This window comes from Dromiciops gliroides, chromosome X, assembly GCF_019393635.1.
Source record: "Dromiciops gliroides isolate mDroGli1 chromosome X, mDroGli1.pri, whole genome shotgun sequence".
NCBI lineage: Eukaryota > Metazoa > Chordata > Mammalia > Microbiotheria > Microbiotheriidae > Dromiciops > Dromiciops gliroides.
This window is the reverse complement of record NC_057867.1, coordinates 32,220,292-32,247,878: the sequence shown is the minus strand read 5'-3', so window position 1 is coordinate 32,247,878 and position 27,587 is coordinate 32,220,292. Positions and strand designations below refer to the sequence as shown.

The window sequence follows — 27,587 nt, the reverse complement described above, 5'->3', positions numbered from 1 at the left end:
CTGTGTACATTCTTAGGTTCAGTTGTTAGCTAGTTGCTACCTAGGGCTTGGGTGTCCAAGGAAATGAGACCAGGTGCAAGGGAGTAGAAGGAAATGAGACCTGGGCCTCAGTCATTGCACCCTCCCTCTCAGGGCCCAAATGCCCAGTGCTTCCCAAACAGATGAGGGCCCCCACCCCCACTGAGCTCTTCAGAAAAACTAAAAGGGATAAATGTCTAATCCTTGGAAGCCTTTCCTTTACCTGCGAGCCTTGTTCAATATTTCAAATGTCAGGGCCCTTGGGAACTTGCAGGATTCTGCCCTGGGCCTGGGTCTGAAAGGAAGGAGGGGAGGGGGGAGGAGGAAGAGGAAGAAGAGGGGAGGAGAGGGAGAGGCGAGGGGGAGGGGGCTCAGAGGCCAGACCCTCAGCCAAAGGGCAAGGCCTTCCTCTTCCTACCAGCTCTGTCATGAAGCGCGTTGTCTGGGTGCTTCCTCCTCTGTGGGGTTGCAGGAGATCATCTCTAAAGGCCCTTCCAGCTTTGACAATCATCGCTTCTAATCTGATTCCTGTGGCATCTGGCTGTCCGCCGTGGGCAAAGTGCCTTGTCTGTGTCTATGCCACCTGGCCAACCCCTGCCCCCACTATGACTCATTTGCTACCCTAGCCTCCATAGCCCTTGGAAGCAATGAGACAGGGAGAGGTGGGTGTGAGGAAGATGGGAGGCCTCTCTCTCTGTCCCCTCTCCCTCCCCTCTCTTCTCTCTTCTTCCCCTTCTGCTTTCCTCCTCCCCTCCCCCTCTTCCCTCCCTTCTCTCTTTTCCCTTTGCCCCTCCTCCTTTCTCTCTCTTTTCTCCTCTCTTCCCCTTCCTCCTCTTTTACCTTTCCCTCCCCTCCTCCCATCTCTTGTCCCTTCCCTGTCCCCTCCTCCCCTCTTTCCTTTTTCGTCTTTCGTCTCCCCTGTCTTTTCTCTCCCCTCCTCATCATTCCTCATCACCCCCCAACACACACACACACACACACACACACACACCCTCACTAGCAATGCTTCAGGGAACTGGGGAAAGAAAAAGAAAAGAAAGGAAATACTGAGAGAGGAGAGAAAATTGAGGAGGAGAAGGAAAGATGGAGAGAAAGACCAAGACAAAGGAAGATTGCACTAGAAGAGGGGAAGGGAAAAGGGCACAGAGATGGAGAGGATGAGAGAGATGCTGGCATGCTGCAGCACCAAGGGCAAACCAAGGGGAAAGCAAGAGAGAGGGAGGCACGAGGCGCACTGAGGCCATATGTGGGCTGGGCGCTTTCCTCCTTGGACTGAAACAGCCACCTAAGGAAAGGAAGGGATTCTGGGAGGGTGCAGGTGGGAGGTTAATTCACCAGAGGGCTAATGGGCAGCTTTCCCCCCAGCTCAGGGACTGGGACAATTCTCTCTTTCTGATGAGGCAAGAGGGGGAATTGCCAAACTGCCTGTTGGTGAGAGGCCAATGAGACAGTGACTGGGGCACAAGCTGGATCCAGGAGAAAGGTGGGGCCAAGGGGATCCTTGATGGAATTTCTCTGTGCCTGTTAGCCCTATACACTCAGAGAATCTCAGAGCTGGGACCAGACCCTCAGAACATCTGCCCCAACCTGTATGTGAACATGAATCTCTTCGAAAACCTTCAAGGATGGGGACAAGGAACAAGCATTGATCAAGAGCTTACTATATGCTGGGTACTATGCTAGGTGATTTACAACCCTATAGGAGCTCATTTGAGCCCCACAAGAACTCTGGGAGATATATGATCTCCATTTTACATTTGAGGTGACAGAGGCTAAGTGACTTGCCCAGGGTCCCACAGCTAATAAGTGCCTGAGGTAAGATTTGAACTCAAAGCCCGGTGCTTTCTCCACCTAGCTGCCTCAAGACAATACATTCTACTTTTTGTTTAGGGAATTTTGCCCCATATACAGGGTGGGCCAAAAGTCACGAAGGGGTGACTTTTTTCAAATCTGGTCAATGGTGAAAAATAATGAAAAAATAATTTTCAAAAAGTTATTAAAACATTGTAACTTTTGGCCCACCCTGTATTAAGTTGAAATCTGCCTCTCTGTGACTTGCACATGATGCTCCAAGTTCTGACTTTCCAGGGTTGAGGGATGCGGCTGGGGGTTGGCAGAACAAATCTAGTTCCCCTTCAACAGCATTCAGATACTTGAAGATAGTTCTTGATCCCTAAGTCTTCCCTTAGTTCCCTCAGTTGTTCCTCATGTGACATTGTCTCCAGTCCCCTCTCTGACACACTCTCGTTTGTAAACATCCTTTCTAAAATGCTCAGTCCCTCAGCAACTCTGCTTTGGGGAAGAGTGAGTCCACCGTTAGTCAACATAGGAGAGCATTCTTTGGGGCGTTGTCATCTTGGGTCAGCGAGCACCTACTGGTAGGGGAGTTACCTTCACATAGGAATAGGGACAGAAGCATACCTGTGATTTCACTGGCACTGGGAAATCCCAGAGGAGGAAACTCCCTCTACCTTCTCCCTTCTACCTTATTTTCCAGAATTACATGACTTGCCCCAAGGTCATAATACCAGGATATGTTAGAGGCAGGATTTGAACCTATCTCTCTCTCTACTCTCTCTCATACTCTGACACACACTGTGCTAAATCCCAGGCTCTTGACACATTGCTACCAGCTCTGTCCCTGCCTCATCTCATTGGATTGGGTGATTGGTGATCCCCAGCTTGACTAAGGTCATGACCCTCTCTGGCTATGACTTGGAATCTGCCTCCCTTCAGCCCCATGGAATGCTTTTATTCACTGGCACCATTCAACCCTGGGCCCTACTTCCTATTTCCTTCACTCCCACCCCTGATTTTAATTGAGTCTTTAGTCCACTGAAACCCCAAGATCTTTTTCAGAGAAACTGCTACCCGACTATACTTCCCCTCACCCCACCCCCATAAGTACAGATGAGTCGATTGTTGAACCTAGTGGTGATAATTCTTTGTATACCCTTAGATCTGTCTCATCATTTCAGCTTGCCAAGGTCTTTCAGTATCTTTATTCTGTCATCCTATATGTCAGCTAGCCCTTCCACTTTCATAATTTAGTAAGCATACCATCAATGTCATTGATAAAAAAAAAAACATTTACTAGAAGAATAAGGCCAAGGACAGCTCAACTCCAATATTATAATTCTGTAATTTGATACCCTGTGATCTCATCCAGCAGGAAGAAAGCCCTGAAATACCCCTGTGTGCCCCCTGGTGGGGTCTGGGAATAATAATAGTCATATCATCATTGCTAACCATCCATATTGTAGGGGATGCTGGGACCTGGTCTCCTCTCAATAGTCAGAAGTGGGGCTGTCACTCCCTGGTTCTCACCCAAATCTTGCACTACCACTACACTCACATTTCCCAGATGTCTTCTCTTATTTCAAAGTATGATGTTTCTTTGGTCTCTGGTCTATGCCCCCATCCTTAGCCATATCCGTTCCTTCTTGTCTCAGTGCTAGGGCTATTGAGTCTCTGACAATAGTCATTATTTTAGTGATTAGGTTCTATGGAATACACTAAAATGCAAAGCCAAAAAAAATTATTAAAAGTATGTGACATTCTACTCATGTCCCAAGTCCAGGTAGCCAAAAATTCTATCTATTCGCTGAGGCCTCCCTCGCCAAGGTCTGGGTCAGTATCTGGTCATAAAGAGCAGCGCAGGGCACAGGGAGATGCAGTCTAAACTCTCAATAGATGCCAAAAGTTGGAGTCTAAAAGGCCCTTTTCATACCACCAAACAGGGATATGCTGGAGCCAGCTCAAACCCCTCTCAGAGGAGCCAATCATTAAATTTTCAGTGTGAACACTTTCACCTCAGAAATCAGCAAATTCAATTGATCGCCTAGACTTAGGAAAGTGAGGTCAAAAATATTAATAATGTCCATTTGACTGGAAAATGTGCTCTGTATTTTTGGAGAGATAATTGTTAAAGATTTACTAGCAGACCCCTGCCTAGAACTCAGGGTTATCTCCATGTCATATGTGTCTGTGTGTCTGTGTGTCTGTGTGTGTCTGTGTGTTTGTAAATGGACAATAATAATAACAATAATCAGATGAACAACATTTATATAGCCCTAACTATATACCAGCCACTGTGCACTAAGTACTTTACAATGACTGTCTCATCTGATCCTCATAAGAACCCTGAGAAGTAGGTGCTATGATGATCTCCATTTTTACAGATGAGGAAATTGAGGCAGGCAGAAGGGGAATTGACTTGCCTAGGATCACACAGCTAGGAAGTGTCTAAGGTCAATTCAAACTCAGATCTTCCTGACTCCAAGCCCAGCACTTGCTCCACAGCGCCACCTAGCTGCCCAGAGACAGAGACAGACAAGCAGGCAGCTTGATATAGCAGATAGAGATCTGGATTCAAATCCTACTACATCCTGGCTGCGTGACCCTAAACAAGTCACCTAACCTCTCAGTGCTCTATAAGTTGCAAAGAAGGCATTGACCCATACTGACAGAGGGAGTTCCCTCACCGGAGAGTTCTTTCTACTAATGAAATCCTAGTGAGGTCCAGTCCCTATCCTATTATAGACTCGGTATATCAGAGGACTTTTGTTTCTCTAAAACATATCTCTCCAATCTTATTAAATCAAGAGAAAGTAGTCCAGAAATTCAGTTCAACAAGGTGCCCCCACCCTTAGGCTCCAGGGGGAAACTGAGGCAGGATAAATCACTATTCTGTCTGGTTAGGATGACAGAGAAGAACCCTGTGTAATCAAGGGCTAGACTGAAGGGATAGGAACAGGAAGGGCTATGACATGAAGGGGCACAGAAATGGCAAAGGCTGAAGAGGTAAGTAGGGCCTGATTGGTGTGGGCCTTGAGTGTCACAGTGAAGCATTTGGACTTTCTTCTTCAGGTATTTGGGAGTCATTGGTACAGTCACAAGAGCTCTGGACTTGGCATTCAAGGACCCAAGTTCCAGAAGCAGCTTGGTGACTGAGACCTTGGACAAGGCATTGAACCTTGATTTCCTTGGTCACAGGATGAAAAGGGTGGACTCTATTATTTCTAAGGGCCCTTCCAGCGAGAGAGCCTCTAAAAGCTTCCAAAGCAGGGCCATCAATGCCAATCACCTTTCTTCCTCACCCAGCTCTTAGCCCATGGCCCCAGTTCCCTCCTCTGCAAAAGTGGGGGGTGCGCTAAAAAAATAAAACAAAAAATAAAAATAAAAAGGGGGAGCAGCTAAGTGGCACAGTGGATAGAGTAGTGGCCCTGGAGTCAGGAGTACCTGAGTTCAGATCTGGCCTCAGTCACTTAACACTTACTAGCTGTGTGACCCTGGACAAGTCATTTAACCCCAATTGCCTCACTAAAAAATAAATAAAAATAAATAAAAATTAAAAAGTGTGAGGGGGGGGTGATTGTTGCCCACCCAGGAGATAAAGAATATGGAAGCCCTTGGGTCAAGAAGCTGCAGGGATTATAGAAGTTATGTACATTTCTAAAGCTCTTTCAGGTTGACAAAGTGTTTAAGAGGAGCCTCATAACACCACTGAGAAGCAGTTACAGCTGGGGCCTGACTAGTATAATAAGGAATTCCCTGCAGTAGTCACATTATTTGAATTCTCCCCTCATATTTCCATTGGGCTGGTCCTAAATACCATATTTTACATAATTAAAGGACCTGGTAGGTGGTGATGCAGTATTTAGAGTGCCAAGTCTGGAGTCAAGAAGACCTGAGTTCAGATCCACCCTCAGACTAGCTGTGTGACCTTGGGCAAGTCACTTCATCCTACTGGCCTCAGTTCCTCATCTGTCAAATGAGCCGGAGAAAGAAATGGCAAACCACTTCAGGATCTTTGCCAAGAAAACCCCAAATGGGGTCACGGAGAGTCAGACACGACTAAAAAACGACTGAACGAAACAGAATTATAACTTCCCAGAGTGAACATTTGAATACAGAGACCATTTTGTGGAATTCGCGAATCACAGATTGTCACCTAGCTCCATTGCAACAATCTTTACGTGCGTTTTGCAGATAAGGAAACTGAGGTGCCAAGAACTTATATCTTGCCCATGGTCACACAGCTAGTGAGTGTAGGAGGCAGGATTTGAACCCAGGTACCTCATGACTCCAAGGCCAGCGTTCATTCTGTGAGAAAGTCATATAGCATAGTCCAAGCAAATGCCTACATGGGCACTCTTGGATGGTTTACTCTGTGCCCATGTGTGACCATTCGTTGCCTTGGGGGTTTGTGGCCCTCTCTCCCTTCTTGCCCACGTGCAGGTCTGTCGGACAATGTCACCGACTTGGAAAAGCGGAGACAAATCTACGGACAGAACTTCATCCCTCCCAAAAAGCCTAAAACCTTTCTGCAGTTAGTGTGGGAAGCCCTCCAGGACGTCACCCTGATCATCCTGGAGATAGCCGCTATCATCTCTCTGGGGCTCTCCTTTTACGCGCCACCCGGAGAACAGAGTGACGGTGAGTGTGGGGTGGGTCTGGCCTAGCCTGAGAGGAGGGGAGGGAAAAGGGGGAGCCCAACAATTCAGGCCAGCAGATCTTGGGAAAGGAGAGACCCAGCCCCCCCTCCTAAAGCTTCCAGGCCCACTGGGAAAGCCAGGCCTCACCCTCAGGCACCAGTCCAAGAATGGTATGTAGCAGAATGGGGAACAGTGTGGGGGAGACAATAGGGGCTCAAGTTCAAAGGCAAGAGAAATTCCTGAGGACCAGGGTAGTTAGGGAAGCTTTGATAGCGGAGGAGGACTTGAAGATGCCTCCAGAATTCCAGTGCCTTCCTGCTGACACTGTAGCCCCCTCCCGAGCAATTTCCCTTCCTCAAGTACTCAGGACCCCGAGATAGCCCACCTCCCCTCTCCCCTAGGCAAGATGCAGTAAATATTTGTTTTTCCCCTTAGCCCTCCCAGAGGTCTTTGCAGTTTTTGTAGCACCTGAGACACTAACCACCTCAGGGCCTCCAATCCACTCAGAACCATAGAACATGAGCAAGAAACACTCTCGAATGTTTTCTCTTTCTCCAGCTGTTCAGAAGACACACTTAGTTCAAAGCAAAGGCACTTGAGTGAAATTGTATAGTAAGAAAAATCCCAATAAACACTTCCCCCACACACACACACACACTCACCCACGACTATACACACACCATCAGGGGAGACATGCACAGCACTTGGGGCAACATCCATGGCCATGACACATGAGTGTGTGGTTGGGCGGCACCCAACTCACACACCTTCTCCAACATTGGCATCTTCTGATGTTGTCATCTTCCCCTGTCTTCACTGGGCCTACTGAAGAGCATGACCTCAGGCCTTCCAGGAAAGGAATCACTTGTCTGTTGTTTCCCTTCTGCCATCTTATTAACTTTACAGATGGAGAAACTGAGGCCCAGAGAGATGAAATTATTCACTGGGGGTCACTCAGAGGCTCCTAGATGTGGAGATGGAAGAGGTCTCAGAGGCTATCTAATCCAATTTCTTCATTTTACAGAGAGGGAAACTGAGGCCCGGGGAGGACAAGGGACTTGCCCAAGGGAGTGGCAAAGGAGAAATTCAAACTCAGGTCCTCCAATTCCAAATGCATCACTCTTTTCTATTTTAGCCTCCCCACCCTTGGGTGCGCTTTCCTTCCCATAGTCTCTACAATCCAATTCACCCAACATAATCAGGTTCTCAAATGCCTATGGAGGCCTCATTGTCTGTTCTATTGGCTGGACCCTTGGTCCCCAAGGCTTGGCAGGGTCCACTGGCCTTGACTCAGGGGCAGGGACCAGTTCTTTCTGTTCCTCTTCTATTTCCTGACCCTCTCCCCAAACCAACACTCTAAGAACCACGTCAGAGCAGAACTCACAGGGCAAGTGACTGAACAATGTTGCTTGCCCTGGGCGTGCATGATTGCCAAGATGATAAGAGTGTGCCCAGGCCTATCTAAGCCTTTCCCTCTCCCTTGGGGGCAGCCTGTGGGAATGTCTCAGCTGGGGCTGAGGATGAGGGCGAGGCAGAGGCTGGCTGGATTGAGGGAGCAGCTATCTTGCTGTCGGTCATCTGCGTGGTGCTGGTCACGGCCTTCAATGACTGGAGCAAGGAGAAGCAGTTCCGTGGTCTGCAGAGCCGAATTGAGCAAGAGCAGAAGTTCCAGGTCATCCGGAAGGGGCAGGTCATCCAGGTCCCCGTGGCTGAGCTCGTGGTGGGAGATATCGCCCAGATCAAATACGGTGAGGGGGATGGGAGGGCTCTTCACACCTTCCCAGGGGCCAACGGGTTCCACTAAATGAGTTAAATGCAAAGGCTGAGAGGGCCAGGCTGTTGCCTTTTCTCTGAAACTTTCTGGTCCCGTTTCTTATCCCCTAATCTCCAACTTCACTTGGCCTTCCAGGGTGTCAATTCCCCCAACAGTTCTACTGGGCTTAGAACAAGAAGAGAGACACTCCTACCCACCCATCTTTCCCCATCAGGGAACACAGGTGGACTCTAATGGTAGCTGGCCATTGTGGGCATGTGAAGAAGCCCATCATCAGGCGGCACATAGGCTTGGTACTGCAGTACCCCCTTTAAGATGGCTTTATGAGCACTGGCCCTGGATTCAGGAGGACCTGAGTTCAAATCTGGCCTCAGACACTTGATACTTATTAGCTGTGTGACTCTAGGCAAGTCACTTAACCCCAATTGCCTCACTAAAAAAACAAAAACAAAAACAAAACAAAAACAAAAAAGATGGCTTTATGTTTGTCTTGCCCTGAGAGTCATTGTCCACCAGGATATACCATCAGATGGTATAGAGAACCCCCAGTTCTCCAGTGGCACTTAAGGGGAGGTAGGAACAAAGGGTTGAATTCTAGGCCTCCGTCTCAGATCCAGGAGAAAGAAGGAAGATTCTAGCATGATCTAAGGAGAAACTTTCTAAAAGAAATGGAGGTGGTGAGTTCTCTCTCACCTCGGGCAGAATCAGGATGTTGTAGGAGGATTCACACCCAGATCTTGGTTGGACTGTACCTCCCACTCCTGAGAGCCTATGTTTCTGTGATGAGAAGAAGAAAGGGAAGGAGAGGAGGGTTGGTTGATCCCTGAAAGGTTTAGCTGCTTCCTGATTCCTTTTCTCTCCTGCTGCCTTTCCAGGTGACCTACTGCCTGCTGATGGCGTACTTATCCAGGGCAACGACCTCAAAATCGATGAGAGCTCACTGACAGGAGAATCAGACCATGTGCGCAAAGCAGTGGACAAAGATCCCATGTTGCTCTCTGGTAAGTGAGAGTCCTGAGTCCTGGCTCCAAGCAAACACTAGGGGGCTCTATGAGGTGGAACATGGACTTTATCCATGGGGTTTTCTTGACTAAGATACTGGAGTGGTTTGCCACTTCCTTCTCCAGTGTGTCCCCATTTTACAGATGAGAAAACTGAGGCAGATAGGAGTAAAGTGATTTGCCCAGGATCACACAAGCTAGTAAGTGTCTGAGGCTGCATCTGAACTCAGATCTTCCTGACTCCAGGCCCAGTTCTCTATCCACTGCACCATCTAGCTGTCCAACCACTCTAGTGTTGATGTTGAGTCATTTCTCAAGTTGTGTCCAACTCTTCATGATCCCATTTTGTGGCAGAGATATTGCAGTGGTTTTTGCCATTTCCATCTCCAGCTCATTTGACAGATGAAGAAACTGCAGCAAACAGGGTGAAGTGACTTTCCCAGAGTCACACAGCTAGTCAGTGTCTGAGGCCAGATTTGACCTCAGGAAGATGAGACTTCTTGACTCCAGGCCCAGCACTCTATCCTCTGGCAGTGCTAACTAGCTGACCCACCACTCTTGTAACCCTATCTAAAAAGGGAATGCTAGGAGACTATAAGGTAGCATGCTGGCACTGGAGTCAAAAGTCTTGTGTTCAAGTCCTGGTTTAGCCACTTTACTCCTGGTGTGACCTTGGAAAAGTCCCTTCCCCGACTTAGATCTTAGATTCCTCCTGCGTAAAATGAGGGGTTTGGATTGGATGGCCTCTGAGGTCCCTTCTAGCTCTACAACTATAATCCCTCGTATTTTGACTTTCCCCCAAAATTCCAGTTCTTGCCATGGCCTTGCCTTTGGTTTTTGAAACCACTCACAGCCCAATTTGGACCCTCTCCCTCTTTCCCCAAGAAAGTTTCCCTTGGGCCTAGTGATTGCCCTAACTGGCATGTGGCATATTACCTTACTTATCTTTACACTTAGTTTGGGTTCCCTATTGGCTGTTTCGTGCTCTTTCCCAGTTTGAAGATCATTTGTCCTTACTAGAGAAAATCAAAGCTAACTTTACACTTCCCATGCCATTTCCCCATTAGAAGCCTAGGAGGTGGAGGCAGGGAGGGGCAGAGGAGGAGGAGGAGGAAGAAGGCCTTGGCCATCCTTGCACTCAAATAGTCACCCCAAGTAATACAGGCCAGTCCCGGGGGCAGCTAGGTGGCCCAGTAGATAAAGCAACTTCCCTGGATTCAGGAGGACCTGAGTTCAAATCCAACCTCAGACACTTGACACTTACTAGCTGTGTGACCCTGGGCAAGTCACTTAACCCCCATTGTCCCACAATAATAATATGAATATGAATATGAATATGAATAATAATTAAAATGCAGGCCATCCCCACACGGTCAAACTTGCTTGCAGGGAAAAGCTAGACTCATGAGACAAAGACAACCAGGCCCAAGTCTTCACTTTAGAAAGAGATTTTTCACTTTATGGAGTCAAAGAATGTTAGGTCTGGGAGAAACTTTGGATATTATCTGTCCCAGTCCTCTTATAGAGGAGGATCCTGGGGCCCAGCAAGAAGAAGGCCCTTCTCCAAAGTCCCAAAGCATGGATGTGGTAGCCCTGGGCCTAGAATCCTAGATCTCTCCTTTACATAGACCACAGCGTTATGGGGTGGGAAGAAAATGGACTTACAGCCAGGAGAGACCAGACTCTTGTCACTTGATTTGGCCACTGTGGTCTGGGGCAAATCACTAGGTCATTTCTCAGATGGGGAAACTGAGGCTTAGGCAGCTGAAATGATTTCCCCACATTAACTCAGGTAATAAGTGACAGCCAGACTATCAGTAGGGAAAGGTGTGGAGGCAGGAAATTCCAGGGTGCTAAACAGTCCAGAGGACTAGGAAACCATGAGTCACATTCAGGACTTAAGTGAAATTTGGCCGGAATGTAGAATATGGCATGTGCTCTATATAATGGGAGCTGATTGGAGGTGAGCTTGGAGCCAGATTGGGAAGGGCCTTGGATTCCCACTTGCGGAATTCCAATTCAATTCAAGATGCCTCTATAGAGATTTTCCCCCAGCCTCCCACCAAATGGATGATTTCTCCCTCCCCTGAACTAGGCATCTGCATTATGGTCTTTAGTTCCTTTTTAAAATTTTATTTTATTTTTTGAAGACTCTTAATAGAATTTTATTTTCCAAAATATATGTAAAAACAAATTTTAACATCGATTTTTAAAAACTTTGTGTTCTAACTTCTCTTCCTCCCTCCATTCCCACCCCCAGCAAGGCAATGATCCAGTATAACTTTGGCTCCTTTTTATAGCATTTCTACTGTCCCGATTTCTACAACAGCTACCTCTGTATGTGCCTCAAACCCTACTGGGGCTTAGTTCTGATTCTCAGATGGAAGGAACTGAGGCTCTAGAGGGGTCCATGCAGCATCCTGACTCTCTTATTTAATCAGGTACCCACGTCATGGAAGGCTCAGGAAGAATGGTGGTCACTGCTGTTGGTGTAAACTCTCAAACTGGCATTATTTTTACTTTGCTCGGAGCCAGTGGAGAAGAGGAGGAAAAGAAAGAGAAGAAAGGTAAGTCTCTGTACTCCATCATCCACCAGGCCTTCCCCCAGACCCAGACCTCTCCCTTAGAATCAAGCCAAGTGGGGTCATTTGAGAGCCATTAACCCTACAAACAAAAGAAATCACCTTCAGCCCGAGGTCCCTAGCTCTTCAAAGGAAGGACTGGAAAACAGGTGTTGATCTAAACAGTATCAATCTCCTTAGATTCCTCGCACTGGATCACCTTAAACTATGGTCCCCAGATGAGAAAGAGTTGAAACCTAGGCTGGAAAGTCACCCGTCAGGGCTGTTGTAAAAGAGGGGAGGGGGAGTTGACTAAAGAGGTCCATAATGTCAGGGTCCTATGACCTCTGATGGCCAGGTCATGGCCATAATAGTCATAACCCTTCCATATTCACCAACACTGTGGGGTATGGTGACCCTACAAACACCAAGACAACAGACAGTTCCTAGGATGGCCCTTGAGCACAAGACTTCCCCAGGAATACATACAATAAAGTGAAACTTAGAGATACCCATAAGACATCCCTCCTTCCCTCCCTCCCCCTAAAGTTACCCTGGCTCCCAACTCCTTCCAACAGAATTAGTTCTGTCCCAGCAGAACATCCCAGCCTAGGACATGATCCCAACTCAGCTTGTCTTGCTTTAGCTTCCACCCCTTGACAACTCCTGAGCAGAGGAGTGGTTGCTGCCTTCCTGCCCTCACAGCTGAGCTGCTCAGGCTTCCTTATTGTTGCAACATATAAAAGCAACTCACATTCCTGTAGTGCTTTAAGGTTTGCAGAGTACTTTCTTTGCACCACCCTTGGGAGTTGGTGGTGCAAGCATTCTCATCCCCATTTTACAGATGAGGATATCGAGGCTCAGAGAGGTGCTCATGGTCACAAAACTAGTGAGTATTGGAGCTGGGGTAAAATGTTCAGGCTCAGGCTGGATGACCATTGGACATGGATGCTGTAGAGGGAATTCCTGCAGCGGGAGGGAGGTTGGGTTTTATGGGAAAAGAAATGGGCTAAATTCCTCAAGATGGTGGGATGCTTGTTTCACAACCACTCCACCTCAATGGAGAAAATCTTCCCAGGAGTAAAGGAGGGCATGGGAGACTGGCCTGGGATTTCAACTGGTCCCCAGTGAATCCTTCCTGTAAACGAAGAAGAAATCTCTTTAGGGAAATATAGGATCTCCCCTTGCCCAGGAATCTCTGGCTTGCAAGGGAAGAGGGAGAAAGGCAGGGAGAGTTCAGGGGCCAAGGAAGAGTGGCATCTAGTCCAGAGATAGATGCCCAGGTATGATGGGGCACCAGTGCCAAAGCAGTCTCCAGGGTGGGGTGGGGTCCCTCAGTGCCCTTGTTGCCCAGCACAGCGACCTTCATGTGACTGGGGGACAGGGGTCCGGGTAGCCCCAGGTTGTTCAGGAACAGCTGCTGCAATATTTACAGCCTGCAGAGTGGGGAGCATGGTGGTGGGGGGGATGCTGAATTCCTTTTGAAAGCCCAGGTCTAAACCAGCACTTGCCACAGTGAACAGATTGCCCCACTCCTCCCTCCCTACTCCCCCTCACACACACATCCCACTCTATCACTTCTGCATCCTCCCCCCAACCTCCATCGATAAGCCATCGTCTGGAGCCCAGAGACAACCTCATCACCATTCTTGTCTCCTGGCCAACAGGATGTTCAAGAGACCTAAAGAAATCATCGAATTCCTTTCCGTCATTCCCTTTCTCTAACGGCCCCCAGACCATCAGGATCCACCAGAGCCCTGACCCACATCCCTGCCCTCTGTCTCCCTGGGTGCTCCCTAGTCCCAGGCCCTTGAACTTCTGCTGCCTGTATCCCACCTTGGAGATCTGAGGACTGGTCAGATTGAAGAGGTAGAGAGCTAAGGAAGGACACCAGCACCAACCTGTCTGCTCTGACCTAGTGCCTAGTTGCTGAATTAAGAGTGAACCAGGCCCTCTCACCTTGGCCCAGCCTCATGGCTACCACAGCCAATTTTGTGGTGTTTGATCACAGAACATTAGAGTTCAAAGGGACCTTCAAGATAATCTAGTCTCATCCCCTCATTTAAAAAAAAGTTTTCCTTTTTGTTCTATTTTTCTTAAATTTTAATTCTGAACATCAACACCACCATCGCCAAGGGCATTCCCATAAACAATGTAACAACAACCAAAAAAATAGGATTCTATATGAAACCATGATTCTCCATTTCATATGACTTACTTTTTTTTAAAAAAGTATGCAATAAATTCTACACATTAATTTTCACACTGTCCTGCTTGTCAGTGCTTCCTTCTGAACTACCTTCTAGTCTCTTCCGTGCCTTTTAAAAATGTTAAAATAGTCTCTTATGTGAGAGGCAGGGGGTTATGACCATTTCTTCTAGGTGTTCATGTAGGTCTTGTGGAAAATCCATTGTTTTTTCCCTTTGAGTCTCTGCTTATAGTTATTATGAACTTACTTGTTCCTTCTATTTGCGTATCTCTAGATTTGATGTTTTCTTTTGCTTACTTATCTCGCCAGCTTTAGTTCCTGAATTGGGACTTTGTGCCAGGGCTAGGGTCCACCAACCTGTTGTACTTCTGTGGGGAGTGAGGTTCAGCCCTGTTTGCTCTCTCAATGGGTCCACTTGGGTTCAACTCATCTGGATCTTTGAGATTGAGTGCTGGATCTTCAGTGTTTTCTCTGGGACTTCAGGACAGAATATGAGGTATCTCAAAACTCCTGGGCATGGGCTGTATTCCTCTGAGCACTGGGAGCTACCACACTGGTCACTACTTGCTGCCACTAAAGTCCCCACAATGTGTTTTTAATCACTCCAAGAGCTTTCTCAGAGGAGTCCTCCACTCTTCTAGCAGCAGAGCTCTGAAAGCCAAATGCTTCCCATCTCTGGTCATGGTGGCACTTGCTTTGCCAAAAGGGGCTCCCTTTCCTCTTGCCTGCACTCTTCTTGCTGACTTTTTATGCACTCCTGGGGTAGAAGATGCCACTTACTATAGTTTCTTATGGGATGTCTTGATCATTATTAAGTCTGATGCAAACTTCAGGGTTTTGCTGAAGTAGATATGTGAGAGAACTAGATCTCTTTGGTTTAGGCAGCCATCCTGAAAGGCAGAAAACTGATCCTCTTTTAAGGGCTAGGTTCCTCTTCCATAGCTGACTCTATTCTTCAGCTGCTAGGGGTGACTGTCCTCTTGACTAAATCCTCAGAGAGGAAGTGGAAGCCCCCAAAAGAGCAGTGACTCAGGCAGTAAGTGACAGATCCTGGACTTAGACCAGGATCTTATGACTACAGCCCAAGCTGTGAATGAAGCTTTCTCTGGCCCTTGATCTATCTGGAAGGAGAATTCTATTGTTGGGAAGGAAAGCTATATGGTGCCCAGGACACCTATTGATCTTCTGGATGCTCATCCTTTTTATGCACCTCACCTTGTCAGTGTTGGGTTGGAATCTCTGCCAAGGAGTATAGCTAATAGGATGGGTCATTGGGATTGAGAGCAGCTATGATAGGAAGAGCCTGGCAGACACTATATGTCTAACATAGATTATGTCCAGAAGTCAGTAAGCATAGCAAGGAGTGCCTATGTATTCAGTAAGGTAAACAAGACTAAGCTCTAAGTTGTAGAATCCTAGAATTGGAAGGAACCTCAGATGAGCTTCCAGCCATTGCTTGGATACCTCTAATCACAAGGATCTCCCTACCCCAAGACACAGCCCCTTCTGTCATCAGACAACTTGGAATGTTAGAAAGTTCTTCCTCCCATCAGTCCTCGTTCTATCATGTGAGGCCAAGCAGAAAAAGTCCAATCTCTCTTCCATGTGCCAGTTTTTAAAGTATTTTATTCTTCAGGCTAAACATCCTTGCATGACATGATTATCAGACCCTTCACAAGCCTGGGCTCTCTCGTTTTGATGGGCTTTATTTGGTCAATATTCCTCTTAAAATGTGGTACCCATGGGGCAGCTAGATGGTGCAGTGGTTAAAGCACCGGCCCTGGATTCAGGAGGACCTGAGTTCAGATCCAGCCTCAGACACTTGACACTTACTAGCTGTGTGACCCTGGGAAAGTCACTTAACCCCCATTGCCTGCAAAAAAAATGTGGCACCCATACCTTAACACAGGACCCCAGATGTGATCTGACCAGGCCAGAGTGGCACTGGACTAGAACATTCCTGTCCCAGTAACCATACCAGTAGGGCAGCCAGAGATCATGTTAGCCTCCTTTTAACAGATGCATCACACAGTTGACTCATCTTGAGCTTATAATCAGCTGGCCATGACTCCCCTGTACTTTATCTGTGCAGTTAGTTATTTGGACCTATTAAATTTCATCTTGTTAGTGTTTCAGACCATTCTTCAAGCCTACTTCAGTCTACAGTTGCTCTCCCTAGCACCTAAGTCAATGCTTTACATGTTTGTTGATTGGACTGAATGTTTGAATCTTGGATTCTTTATTAGCTTCAGATGTTATTACTCATGTTAAATCTGAGAAACATTACATATATGCCTTCATTCAAATTGTTGATAAAAAAAAACATTGATGATCCTTGAAACACTCCACTACAGACCTCTCTCCAAACTAACTTCTACTCATCAGTTGGCACTCTTTGGGCCTAACTGTTCAATCCAGTCCAAATCCATCGGCAGCTAGGTGACACAGTGGATAAAGCACCAGCCCTGGATTCAGGAGGACCTGAGTTCAAATCCGACCTCAGACACTTGACACTAGCTGTGTGGCTCTGGGCAAGTCACTTAACCCTCATTGCCCTGCAAAACCAAAAACCAAAAAAAAAGAAAAAAGCAACAGTCCAAATCCATCTTGTCCAAAAGGATTTAGTAAGGCACTGCCAAATACTTTGGCATTGTCTACCACCTTCTCATCTACCAGTCCAATAAGTATCAGAAAAGGAAATTAAGTTAGTTTGGCATTATCTGTTCTTGAGGAAGTTAGGCTGGCTTCAGGCTATCACTGCTTCCTTTTCTGAGGACTCATAAATTTACTATTGAAGTAACCCAGTCATGAATGTAGCTACTGGACTGTAGTCTATAAAAATAAAAACAAACCAGGATAGCAGCTCTTCTGAGATTTCCCTCGATTTCCTCAATTCCTAAAACAGGAAAACATTGACCAAACATAAGCACAAGAAAGGTGATGGGGATGGTGGTAGCATGGCAGAAAGGGGGGTTTATACCATCTACCAACCTTAATGTAGCTGTTGGTACTATTCACATGCACTTCTTGTCAAAATAACAAGTGGAGCCAGGAGTAGAGGAACTGAACCACAGCCATAGTAACATAATTTTTGCCCTGAACATAACCATAAAAGGCCTTTGTATGCTCCTCAGCATTGTTCCCAAATCTCAGTCCATGTGAGTAAGCCTTAGCCTTTCTGTTTCTAAAAGATCAAAACAATCTTTGGGATTTTGTGCATGCGTCTCCTATCTTTTGTACGTATACTTTTTGTAGGTGAACACATTAGAGAGCTCACTATGTAGCTACATCATTCTCTTTAGATGTCTGCACATAGTCTTCATCAAAAGGGTCATTTATATTTGTGTCATCAGAATTTTATTTTTCTTGGCTCCCCAGCCTTCTTGAGCCAATTTCCCTTTGGCTCTGTCTATGGGGCATTACTTGTCTTTTCTCTGATGTCTTTGAAATCCACCTTTCTATCTTGCTCTACCAGATGATTTGTTCCTTCTATCCCAAGATTCCAGTTGTCTCTACATCACCTACCATTTGTTTCTTAATAGTTCTGGTTCCCCTCTTTGATTATTTATTATGGGATGACCTTATCAGGAAGCTAGATCCACCAAGAATCTATCAAGTACTCAGCTTTGAGCCGAGGGAGACCTTCTAGTATGTTCCCAGAGAGCTGAAATCCATCAATGTCATCATCATCATCATGATTGTTGCCATTGCCATCAGCATAACTCACATTTATATGGTGCTTGAAGGTTTCCAGAGCCCTACGAGGAACGGGCTGGGAGCTAGAGAAAGGCAGGGTTCATCCTGCAGCTACCAAGGGACTAGGTCGACCTGACCTGATCTGACCCTGACCCAAGAATCATACAATCATAGGTCTAGCTCAGAGGGGGAAACTGAGGTCTTGAGAGGAAAGCTAATTTGCCCAAAGTCACACAGGACTAGAATCTGGCATTGAACTGGCATAGAACCTTTAAATTTCAGAATTACCCAAGCTGCTAGAGATACAACAAACCTATTTTATAGATGATGAAACCAAGGGGAAGGGAAGGGAGTGGGCATTTCGATAGCACCTATTCTATTCAAGGCACTGTGCTAAACACTTTACAATTACTATCTCATTTTGTCCTCACAACTCTGGAAGGTAGGTGCTATTATTACCCTCATTTTACAGTTAAGGAAACTGAGGCAGACAGAGGTGAAGTGATTTGCCCCGGATCATACAGCTAGTACTGTCTTGGGCTGGATTTGAACTCGTCTTCCTGACTCCAGGCCCAGCACTCTGAACACTTGGTTCTCTCTGTTCACTTAGCTAACCTCTTAAAGTCAATATTAGCATCACATTCCAGCATGATGTCTTTGCATGTTGTCAAGGGCCTTCTGGAAGACAGAGCTCAAATCCCAAAGGAAGATGAGGCCTTGAGTATTTTCAGACCCCAGCAGGAGATGGGGGCAGCACTTGGGGGGGGGGGCTCATTCAGTATACAAAAAGTTAATAATAAGACTCTACTGGAAACCCCCACACAGATAATATTACTGATAGCTAGCATTTCTATAACTCTTTGAGGTTTACAACATGTTTTACAACATGTTACCTCATATGATCCTCATAACAGCCCTGGAAGGTAGATGCTATTATTATCCCCATATTACAGTTGAGAAAACTGAGGCAAACAGAGATTAAGTGACTTGTTCAGGGTCACAGAGATAATAAGTGTCTGAGAAAGGATTTGAACTCAGGTCTTCCTGACTGCAGACCCAGCCCTTCACTGGGCCACCTAGTCACAGACCTTGGAACCACTGAGGCCAGCTGCTTAAAGAGGTCTTAGCAAGTCAAGAGGGCCATCTTCCTTGGCTTCAGGCCAGGCTACAAGGTTGCCCCCTTTCTCCTCCTTTCCCATCGGAGAACCTCCAATCCCCTCATCCAACCATGGAAAGGTGGTGCAGAAGCAACCTCATTCCCCATCTCTCCCCTTGAAGGTAGCCAAGGGAGCATGTCCAAGGCCCCCCAGAGCTGGCACAAGCAGAGGAGCAATGTTACCATAGCTACTTGGTTCTGCCTGCAGAGCTCAGCACCTCCAACAACAGGCAATCCCCTCAAGGGAGGAGGGGGAAGCTGGAGCCCAAGTCTCTTACCCCATAATCCCCACCATGAGGCTGTTCAATAAGCCTTCCCTATGCAGACAAACAGGGCGGGGGGGCGGAGATCAGAAGGTCCTGGCATGTATCATTTTCAAGAATGCCCAAGTCCTCCCAGCTCCCAAATGAATCACTAAGTACAGATCCTTGGAGCTTAGCTTTACTAAGGGGCCAAGATTCATTTCATAATGTAGCCCTTGTAGAATATTAGAGATGGAAGGGGCCTCATCAATAATATAGCCAGTCGCCTCAAGGAAACTGAGCGTAAAGAGTCAGGAGTCCTGGAGTCAAACCCCACCCATGACACTTAGTACCTGAGTGACCTTGGACAAGTCATTTGCCCTCTTTGGGGCTCAATCTCATCATCTATAAAATGAGAGAGACTAGATGACCTCGGGGGTTCCTTCCAGCTCTGTAATACTAAGGGTAACCCACAGTTTGTTTGGTCTTCCCTCTCCCCTCTTACCCCTGCCCCCCACCCCGTATCAATGAACACCTATTTTATTTCCAGATTTTTTGCTGCCGGCAAAAGTGCAGCTAGGAATCAAACCCTGTTTGTAAAAAGACATCAAACGTGCCTGCCATCTCCCTGTTGGCTATCACAGGTTCCAAAGCTGAATGAGTGAGGCCTTGTTGGATTAACTGACAAGCTTCCAAATGATCCAGTGAGCAAGTTAAGCATTACAGGGGAAATGAGTCATCCACGGAACCTTCAAAGTGGAGCCAGCCTGCTCAAATTCCTGTAATCAGAACAGTCTCTAAGATATTACAGATAAAAAAATCCACCGTGTTTTCTGAGGTAGGAGGGGGCAGAGGAGAGGAGGAGGAGGAGGAGGGGAAAGAATGGCATCCATTATCTGGATCTCCTACCTCGTTCGAGCCTCTATCTTGGAATTCTGGCTCCTTGGAATTCTGTCCACAGTGAGGCCACTGGGCATCCCATCCCAAAGCCCACTGGTCTCCTCCTCCTCTCTGTCCACCTCCTCCCCCCCTCAAACCATGGTTCTCATAGTATTGCATAGTTAGAGCTGGAAGAGACTCCCTCATTTTATAGAGGAGGAAACTGAGGTCCAGAGAAGGGAAATTACTTGCCCAGGGTCACACAGTAAGGAATTATCTGAGGCGGGATTTGAACCCAGGTCTTCTTTGCTCCTCCTGTAACACGGCTGGCTGTACTTCGTATCCAGTGGCAATGTGTGTGTTTGGAGCCTGAGTCTCAGTTTATCCTATCCTTTATAGTCCCATTTCTCATACTGTGCCCACTTTAAGAATAGTTTTGTACTAAGCACAATTTAGCCTTCTTGTTTCTCCTCCTCTTCTTCCTCCTCCCTCCTCACCCTCCAGGGAATCCCAAGCTCTCCCCTTCTCCTCTCCCCAGGGACTCCTTGACCATCCTCTCAGCCCCACTGTTGACTCAGAGGGGCTATTTCAACTTCTCACAGTGTCCTGGATTTCTGGGAATGGAAGCAGAGGAGATTGCTAACAGTACCAGGTTTCCCTTCCCCCACCCCCACTTTCCACCTTAAGTGGATCCCTAAAAAGTTGACTTCAGAAATGACATCCTTAGCTATTTCTACTCTTATCTTCTTCCCCACCCCCCACCCCCGCTGGCTTTCCAGAGGCAGCCACAGCTCACAAATGAATTTTTCTTATCACTCCTTCTGGTGGCCTCTCTGTCATTTAGAATGAATGAATAAGTGTCTCACCAGCCGCAAACTCACAAGGTATACAGTAACTGACCGAATCACCCTGGGTATCTTTAAACCCTGGGATTATGGGATCACAGACTTTCAACTGGAAGGGACCCTGAAGGGCAGAGATTCCAACTCCCTCATTTTACAGAGGAGGAAACTGAGACGCAGAGAGATGAAGTTCCTTGCCCAGAGTCACACAGGTAGTGACAGTAATTAATAAGCCCTACAACAGGGGGCAGCTAGGTGGCGCTGCAGTGGATAAAGCACCAGCCCTGGATTCAGGACGACCTGAGTTCAAATCTGGCCTCAGACACTTGACACTTACTAGCTGTGTGACCCTGGGCAAGTCACTTAACCCTCATTGCCCTGCCAAAAAAAAAAAAAGAACCCCTGCCCCCTGCTTTACAGGAAACCTTCAAGAATATGAATATCCCACCACTAATCTGTTTGTTCTGCATTTTCATAAATTACCACAGGAGTCAGGAAGACATGGGTTCAAGTTTCACCTGTGACACCTATGGTTTGGCCTTCAGTGACCCAGGCAGAAATATAAATTCCACAGATGGGCACTGGCAGATCCAGCAAATTTCTCCATCCCCTCTAGAACCCAAAGTGATATGTAGAGTGTGCTCACTCCTCATCTGTCTTCCAAAGCTCCACCACTTTCAAAGTCAGGACTTCAAAGCTGAGACCAGGGAGGTTCCCCTTGAGGTTTTTCCCCAACGTATACCCCAGTAACCAACCAATCCTTATTAAGGCAAGATGTGGAAGAGAGAACGTAGTTTAGTCCAGTTGCCTTCCATCTGTCATCTGTGAAGAGAAGGCCACTCACTGTCAGTGACAAGGCTGCCACCAATGGGAATGGTCTTTCTCAAGCCATTTACTCTGCCCAGCGGCAGCCATTTGGAGTCAGTTGGTGAGTTAAGGACTTAGCCTGTGATTAGGGGTCAGGGTTTAGTCCAAGACTAGACATGTTGGTTTTTTTTCATTTAACTATTTTGCTACTATTTAACTATTTGTACTATTTTGCTATAAAATCCTAGTGATTCCCTCCATCTCCAACAGAACCCTCCCTTGTAGCAAAAAACAAATAAATGAATAAACAAATAAATAAATAACAGTTAAATGAAACAAACCAACATATCGGCTATGTCTGACAATGTAGCTTGGGTCAGGGCTGTGCCAAAAGCTCCAGTGATCTTTGGGAGCAGGGTCCAGTTCATCTTTAGGATAGTGTTCTCCTCCAGAGATTGAAGCCCAGAGAGGTGAGCAAAGTGAGTTGAGGCTTATGGTTGGGTACCTAATCAGCCCTAGATTCCCCAATGAATTCCTCTTTGTGACCTCGTCCTCTTCATCCTCCTCAGTCACTCAACATCAGTCACCATGGGCCCCGTGTGTCTTTGGCAGCCATGTTTCATGTGCATGTGTGTACACGTGTGTCTATGAGCTATGTTTGTCTGTTTTCAAGTGTTGTGTCTGTCCTTCCTCTTCCATTGTAGGCAAACAGCAGGATGGGGCTGTGGAGAATAACCAGAATAAAGGTAACTGGAAAACCGGGGGTCCAGCTTCCTCCCTCCCCCCTCCCCTAGCTTCAAGCCCCAACCGGAGGGAGAAGGGAGGAGGGAGGAGGAAAGAGGGAGAAGAGCCATGATGTGGATTAACTGGGGGCTTCCTACATGGGCTCTGGAGTCTTCTCTAAACTCTACTCTCAGAAGCATTAAGAAAGCAGGTAAGTGGGGGCAGCTAGGTGGTGCTGCAGTGGATAAAGCACCAGCCCTGGATTCAGGACGACCTGAGTTCAAATCTGACCTCAGACACTTGACACTTACTAGCTGTGTGACCCTGGGCAAGTCACTTAACCCTCATTGCCCTGCCCCCCCCCCACAAAAAAAATAAAATAAAATAAATTATTTATTAAGAAAGCAGGTAAGTGAGTTCTCAGAACAAGTAGGGACACATCCAATGCCAAAGGATGCTGGATTTGGGGGGCCCTAAAGACCAGCTAGTCCGAATCCCTCATTTGAGACTGGAGGAAATTGAATTTTGGGGAGTTTCTCAAATGTCCTGTCCCAGGCTCTTCTCTCTACATCAGCCTCTTGAATCCTTAGACACTCCACTTCTTCCTTTGGGCTTCTTTTTGTTGCCTTTTAGGGGCCAGCCCTGCGATTTCATTGGCATAGGGAACTTCTGATGAGGAAAGTCCCTCTACCAATGCAGCATCGCTCAAGCTCCGCTTGCCCAGGGCACAGAGAGGGTAAGTGACTTGGCCCAAGCCATGTGGCCAATAGTGGTCAGAGGCGGGGCTGGAAACCAAGGTCTCCCTGGCCAAATCCATGGCCAGTTGGAGGATCGTAGTTTGATAGAGACAGAACTACAGATACACACGTACAGTTATCCCTTCCATATTTCTGGCCTTGCACATCTGAGATATAGAAAATCCACACATTTTTTTTTGGCTCTCCCTTCATAACAGAGAAGTCTGATTTTTTTCTTTCTCTTTTATGGGGTGTTTACAGTATCTTATTGTAAAATTTGGCTTGATATTCTATAATACCATACATATATTTTATGAATTTGGGAGTTTTGAAACTTTTTCCATGTTGCCTGCTGGCTTTGACAAAGCTCCTCCCAAAATCCCATTGAATTTCTCATGCCCACCCAAGATATATCAAAACCACAATGGGGAAAATTGTGATGTGGAAGGGATAACTGTATATACATATACTTATATTCATATATATACACATAAATGTGCCAACTTGAAGAGATTCTGGACAGTAGATTGTTAAATTTTCAGTGTGAATAGTTATACCTGGGAAACCAAATGCTATGAATCAGGGCTTGATTGTTTTGTTGATTGTCAGTAATGTCAAACTCAAAGGCTGCATATGGATTTAGAAAACCACAAATTAACATTATCTATGTTGTACCATATATATTATTTTGTTAAACATTTCCAAATTATATTTTCATCTGGTTCTGGTGTTCAACACCTCTGAACCAGAAGATGAAATCCAACCACTGCCTGTTTTTACCTGTTTCTGTCCAGCTCATGAGCTAAGAATGGTTTTTACATTTTTAGATACAAGGGAAGGAAGGGATTAAACATTTATTAAGTCTCTCCTATGTACCTGACACATGACTTATAAGGAAGGAAGGAAGGAAACAAGCATTTATTAAGCACCTACTATATGCCAGGCACCGTGCTAAACATTTTACAAATATTACCTCATTTAGTCTTCACAGCAACCCTGTGAGGTAGGCGTTATTAAAAAACGTGAGGAAACTGAGGGAGATAAAGGTTAAGTAGCTTGCATCAGAGTCACACAGCTAGTAAGTATCTGAGGGAAGATTTGAACTCAGGTCTTCCTGACTCCAAGCCCAGTGCTCTGTGGATTGCAGTTTGCAATCTAATCTAGACTTTTCCAAGAAAACCCCACTAATGGTATTGGTCCATGGGGTCACAAAGAGTCAGACATGACTGAACAAGCCAACAAGTCTAGACTTAAGAAAATGGTGGAGAAAATATTAATAATGTAGATTCAACCGAAAAGTGTTTTGTACGTACTTTTTTCAGTCTGTTGTTAAACATTTACCAGCATACACTTGCATACATACATATATATGTATGTATTTTTGAGTGTATAAAATAGCCTAGCTGGAAGAAACGTTGGAAATCATGTAGTCTAGACCCCTAACTCTAGAGAGAAGAAAGGCTAGACCCACAAAGGAGAAGGAATTTGTCCAAGTTAGCAGCTGAGCCCAGACTAAAGCCTGCAGCTCCTGACTCTCAGGCCATGACCTCTTCCTACGTAACCACAATGAGTTGTGACTATGATTAAAAGGCAGTGTCAGAGTCAGAGGAAGTCCCAAGTCCAAGGGCCAACTCTGAGCCAGCCAAGCTATGTGACCCTGGGCCATTCACTTCCTCCCTCAGAGTCCCCTAAGCTCTCACTAAGATTCTAAGTTACAGAGAAGGTGCCAATCTACATCAGGAAAGGAAATTCCTCCCTGGGAACTCCCTCCACTGAGGAGAACACAGAGCTAGTCCAAGAACATGAAGTACCTATGACCTGTGATTTGAGAGTTTGGCCACAGACTAGCCTTGTACCTCCATCCTCAGCATAGAGAGGAAATCTGAGTCACGTGGCATTAGGCACCACGGCACCATCCCTACTGGCATGAATGTCAACAGCATATGGTGTGTTGGCAGCGCCCAGCTCCCTCCCCACTTACCCAATCTGCTTATGCTATTTGTTATTTGCCACCATCTGAAGACTTGAGTATTTTCTCCCCAAAGACTTAGGAAGCACGATTTGGAGGGCCGGGAGCCTGTCCCTTAATAACCTCTTGGGACTTCAGCATCTTCGTCTGTAAAATGAAGGGGAGCCTTTAAAAAAACATGTGCCGTGGAACTGATGCAAAGCCAGGGCCACCCCAGAGAGGAGGGAGACTAAAATGGTCTCGGCTCATTTGGGGGTCACATGAATCCATCGTAAAAGGCTCGAGAACCCAAAGAAGATGACAGGTAGTCTAAGTCCCTTATTTTACATAGAGCCTACAGAAGTGACTGGCCCAAGGTCACCAAGCTAGGATAAAAAGCAGAGCCAAGATTTGAACCAGCTCCTCTGACCAGAGCTGGCTTGTAGTGGTTCAAAAGTGTTGATTTTCAGTGTGAGCATTTATACCTCAGAAATTCACAAACACTACAAAATAGTCTTTGATTTATTGTTTGGTGAGTTGTCAAGAAAGGGATGGAGAAAATGGTAATAATGCTAATTAAATGTAAAAGGTTGATCTGTACATTGTTGTTTTGGAGAGCCAGTTGTTAAACATTTACTAGCACTAGCACAGTATTGGTTTGGGGTATATGAGACAATCTTGGTACAGCAGGGACAAGGATAGCACAAAGCATGATGGGAACCTAGCTTCAGCAGGAGGAAACCTTAGAAGAGCATTGAGTCCAACTCCCTCATTTTACAAATGTACAATAGCAGTTGGGCAAGCTGTCACTTATACATACAATCATCACTGAAAAGTACCAGAGAAGCCATTGTGTTCGGATCCCCTCCCCTTTTACAAATGTCCCAATTGTCTATATTGGGAATTCTCTCCCCTGATGAAGTCACAGGTCTGACTCCCCCCCCCAAAAAAAAATCAAAGAGATGATCAATAAATAAATCATCAGGGCAGCTAGGTGGCGCTGTAGTGGATGAAGCACCTGCCCTGGATTCAGGAGGACCTGAGTTCAAATTCAGCCTCAGGCACTTGACACTTATTAGCTGGGCAAGTCACTTAACCCTCATTGCTCCACCTCACCCCTAAAAAAAAAGGAAGAAATCATCAAGACAAAATTAATATATGCTTAGCTTGATGGGTTTGAGAAGGTAGAAAATTCAATCAGTCTGAATTAATGAGAATTTATCACACAAAAGACTGTGTTAGGCATGGGGATTACAGAGATGAAAAATTACAAATGGGTTCTGCCCAAAAGGAATTTCCATGTGCACATCACTGGGAGTATAGGTTTGAATGCTGGCTCTGCAACTTAATGTGTGATCTCAAGCAAATCTCTTCCCCTCCCTGGGCCTCAGCTTTCCCATCTTTAAATTGGGGAAAATGGTCATGGTGAGCTTGAATGTTCCTTCCAGCCTTAACATTGTCTGGTTGTGTGGCTAGGTGGGCCCCATGGGCCCTTTCTAACTCTGAGGATCTCCAGTGAGGTTGCCTAGATCTAGACAAAATCCTCCAACTGATGATCCTTATTGTGCTTTTTGTCTTCAAAAGATCCCTGACAGGTACAGAAGCCAGAGGGCCAAAAAGGAAAAGGTATGGGCTCAAGGTTCCAGAATGATGGCTGGATGTAGAGTGTTAGTTGTCATCCGCCATAATTCCTGCCCCACCCCAGGCAGGGTAACCAGGCCCCCTTCTCTGTAAGTGTGGTACCACAGGGACAAGATTAGCATGGCTAGAATTAGAATCTTAGCTCTAGAGTTGGAGGGGACCTTAGAACACCACTGAGTCAAACCCAATCATTTCACAGATGAGGAAACTGAAGGCCTGGAGGAAGAAAGTGACCTTGCACAGAGTCACACAACTAGTAAGTGTTCAAGGCAGGATTCACACCCGGGCCTCTCTGTTTCCAAGTCCAGGGCCCTTCTGCTTCCTGTACTTTGCTTTCTAATTTACGGAATGCTTTCAATTGATCCTCACACTAGCCCTGTGAAGTAAGCAGAACAGGGATGGTTTTTCCCCATTTTCCAGATGAATAAGTAGAGCCCTAGGAAAATGAAGTGACTTGCCCAATATCATACAGCTAGTTGCTAGCAATTTATCAAAGGGTAACTTTGAGATGAATGAGATTCTGAAGCCTGGGTTTCTTCCTAGAATCTGTGATGCTTAGATCCCTCTACAATCTATGTGTTCTGTATCTCTGTCAACATGTTTTTGCCTGTGGATGCTTTGCAAATATCTGTGGTTGTAGCTGAAAATGGTGGGATTCTGTGTGCAGAGTGGGGGTGGGCGAGCAGCGGAAAGGAGACGGGCCAGGAAGAAGCCAGCCGCCATCAGATGCAAGGCAGGGGGCTAGTGGAAAGGAGAAAGACACAGAGAGTGGTGGGGTGGCTAAGAGACTGAGACAGTTGGCTGAGAAGAGACAAAGAGGAGAAAAGCAGAAGCAATGGAGGTGAAGGGCTGGACAGATCAGAAAATCAGAGAATACCTAGCTCCAACCCTTTCATCAAACAAACAATGAAACTGA

General features: G+C 46.3%; 1 protein-coding gene across 9 annotated transcripts in view; it reads left to right on the top strand.

The window, feature by feature from the left end:
* The window catches only part of ATP2B3 (ATPase plasma membrane Ca2+ transporting 3), a 100,934-nt gene that overhangs the window by 6,808 nt on the left and 66,539 nt on the right, over positions 1-27,587 (top strand). For 3 of the 9 annotated variants that reach the window (XM_043974042.1, XM_043974046.1, XM_043974049.1), the window contains exons 2-7: positions 6,259-6,456; positions 7,946-8,203; positions 9,105-9,230; positions 11,672-11,797; positions 12,636-12,680; positions 22,327-22,368. In XM_043974042.1, coding sequence (XP_043829977.1) covers positions 6,259-6,456; positions 7,946-8,203; positions 9,105-9,230; positions 11,672-11,797; positions 12,636-12,680; positions 22,327-22,368 — 795 coding nt within the window. The remainder of the gene's footprint in view (positions 1-6,258; positions 6,457-7,945; positions 8,204-9,104; positions 9,231-11,671; positions 11,798-12,635; positions 12,681-22,326; positions 22,369-27,587) is intronic. The other 6 variants (XM_043974044.1, XM_043974051.1, XM_043974047.1 and 3 more) reach the window with 3 other exon arrangements.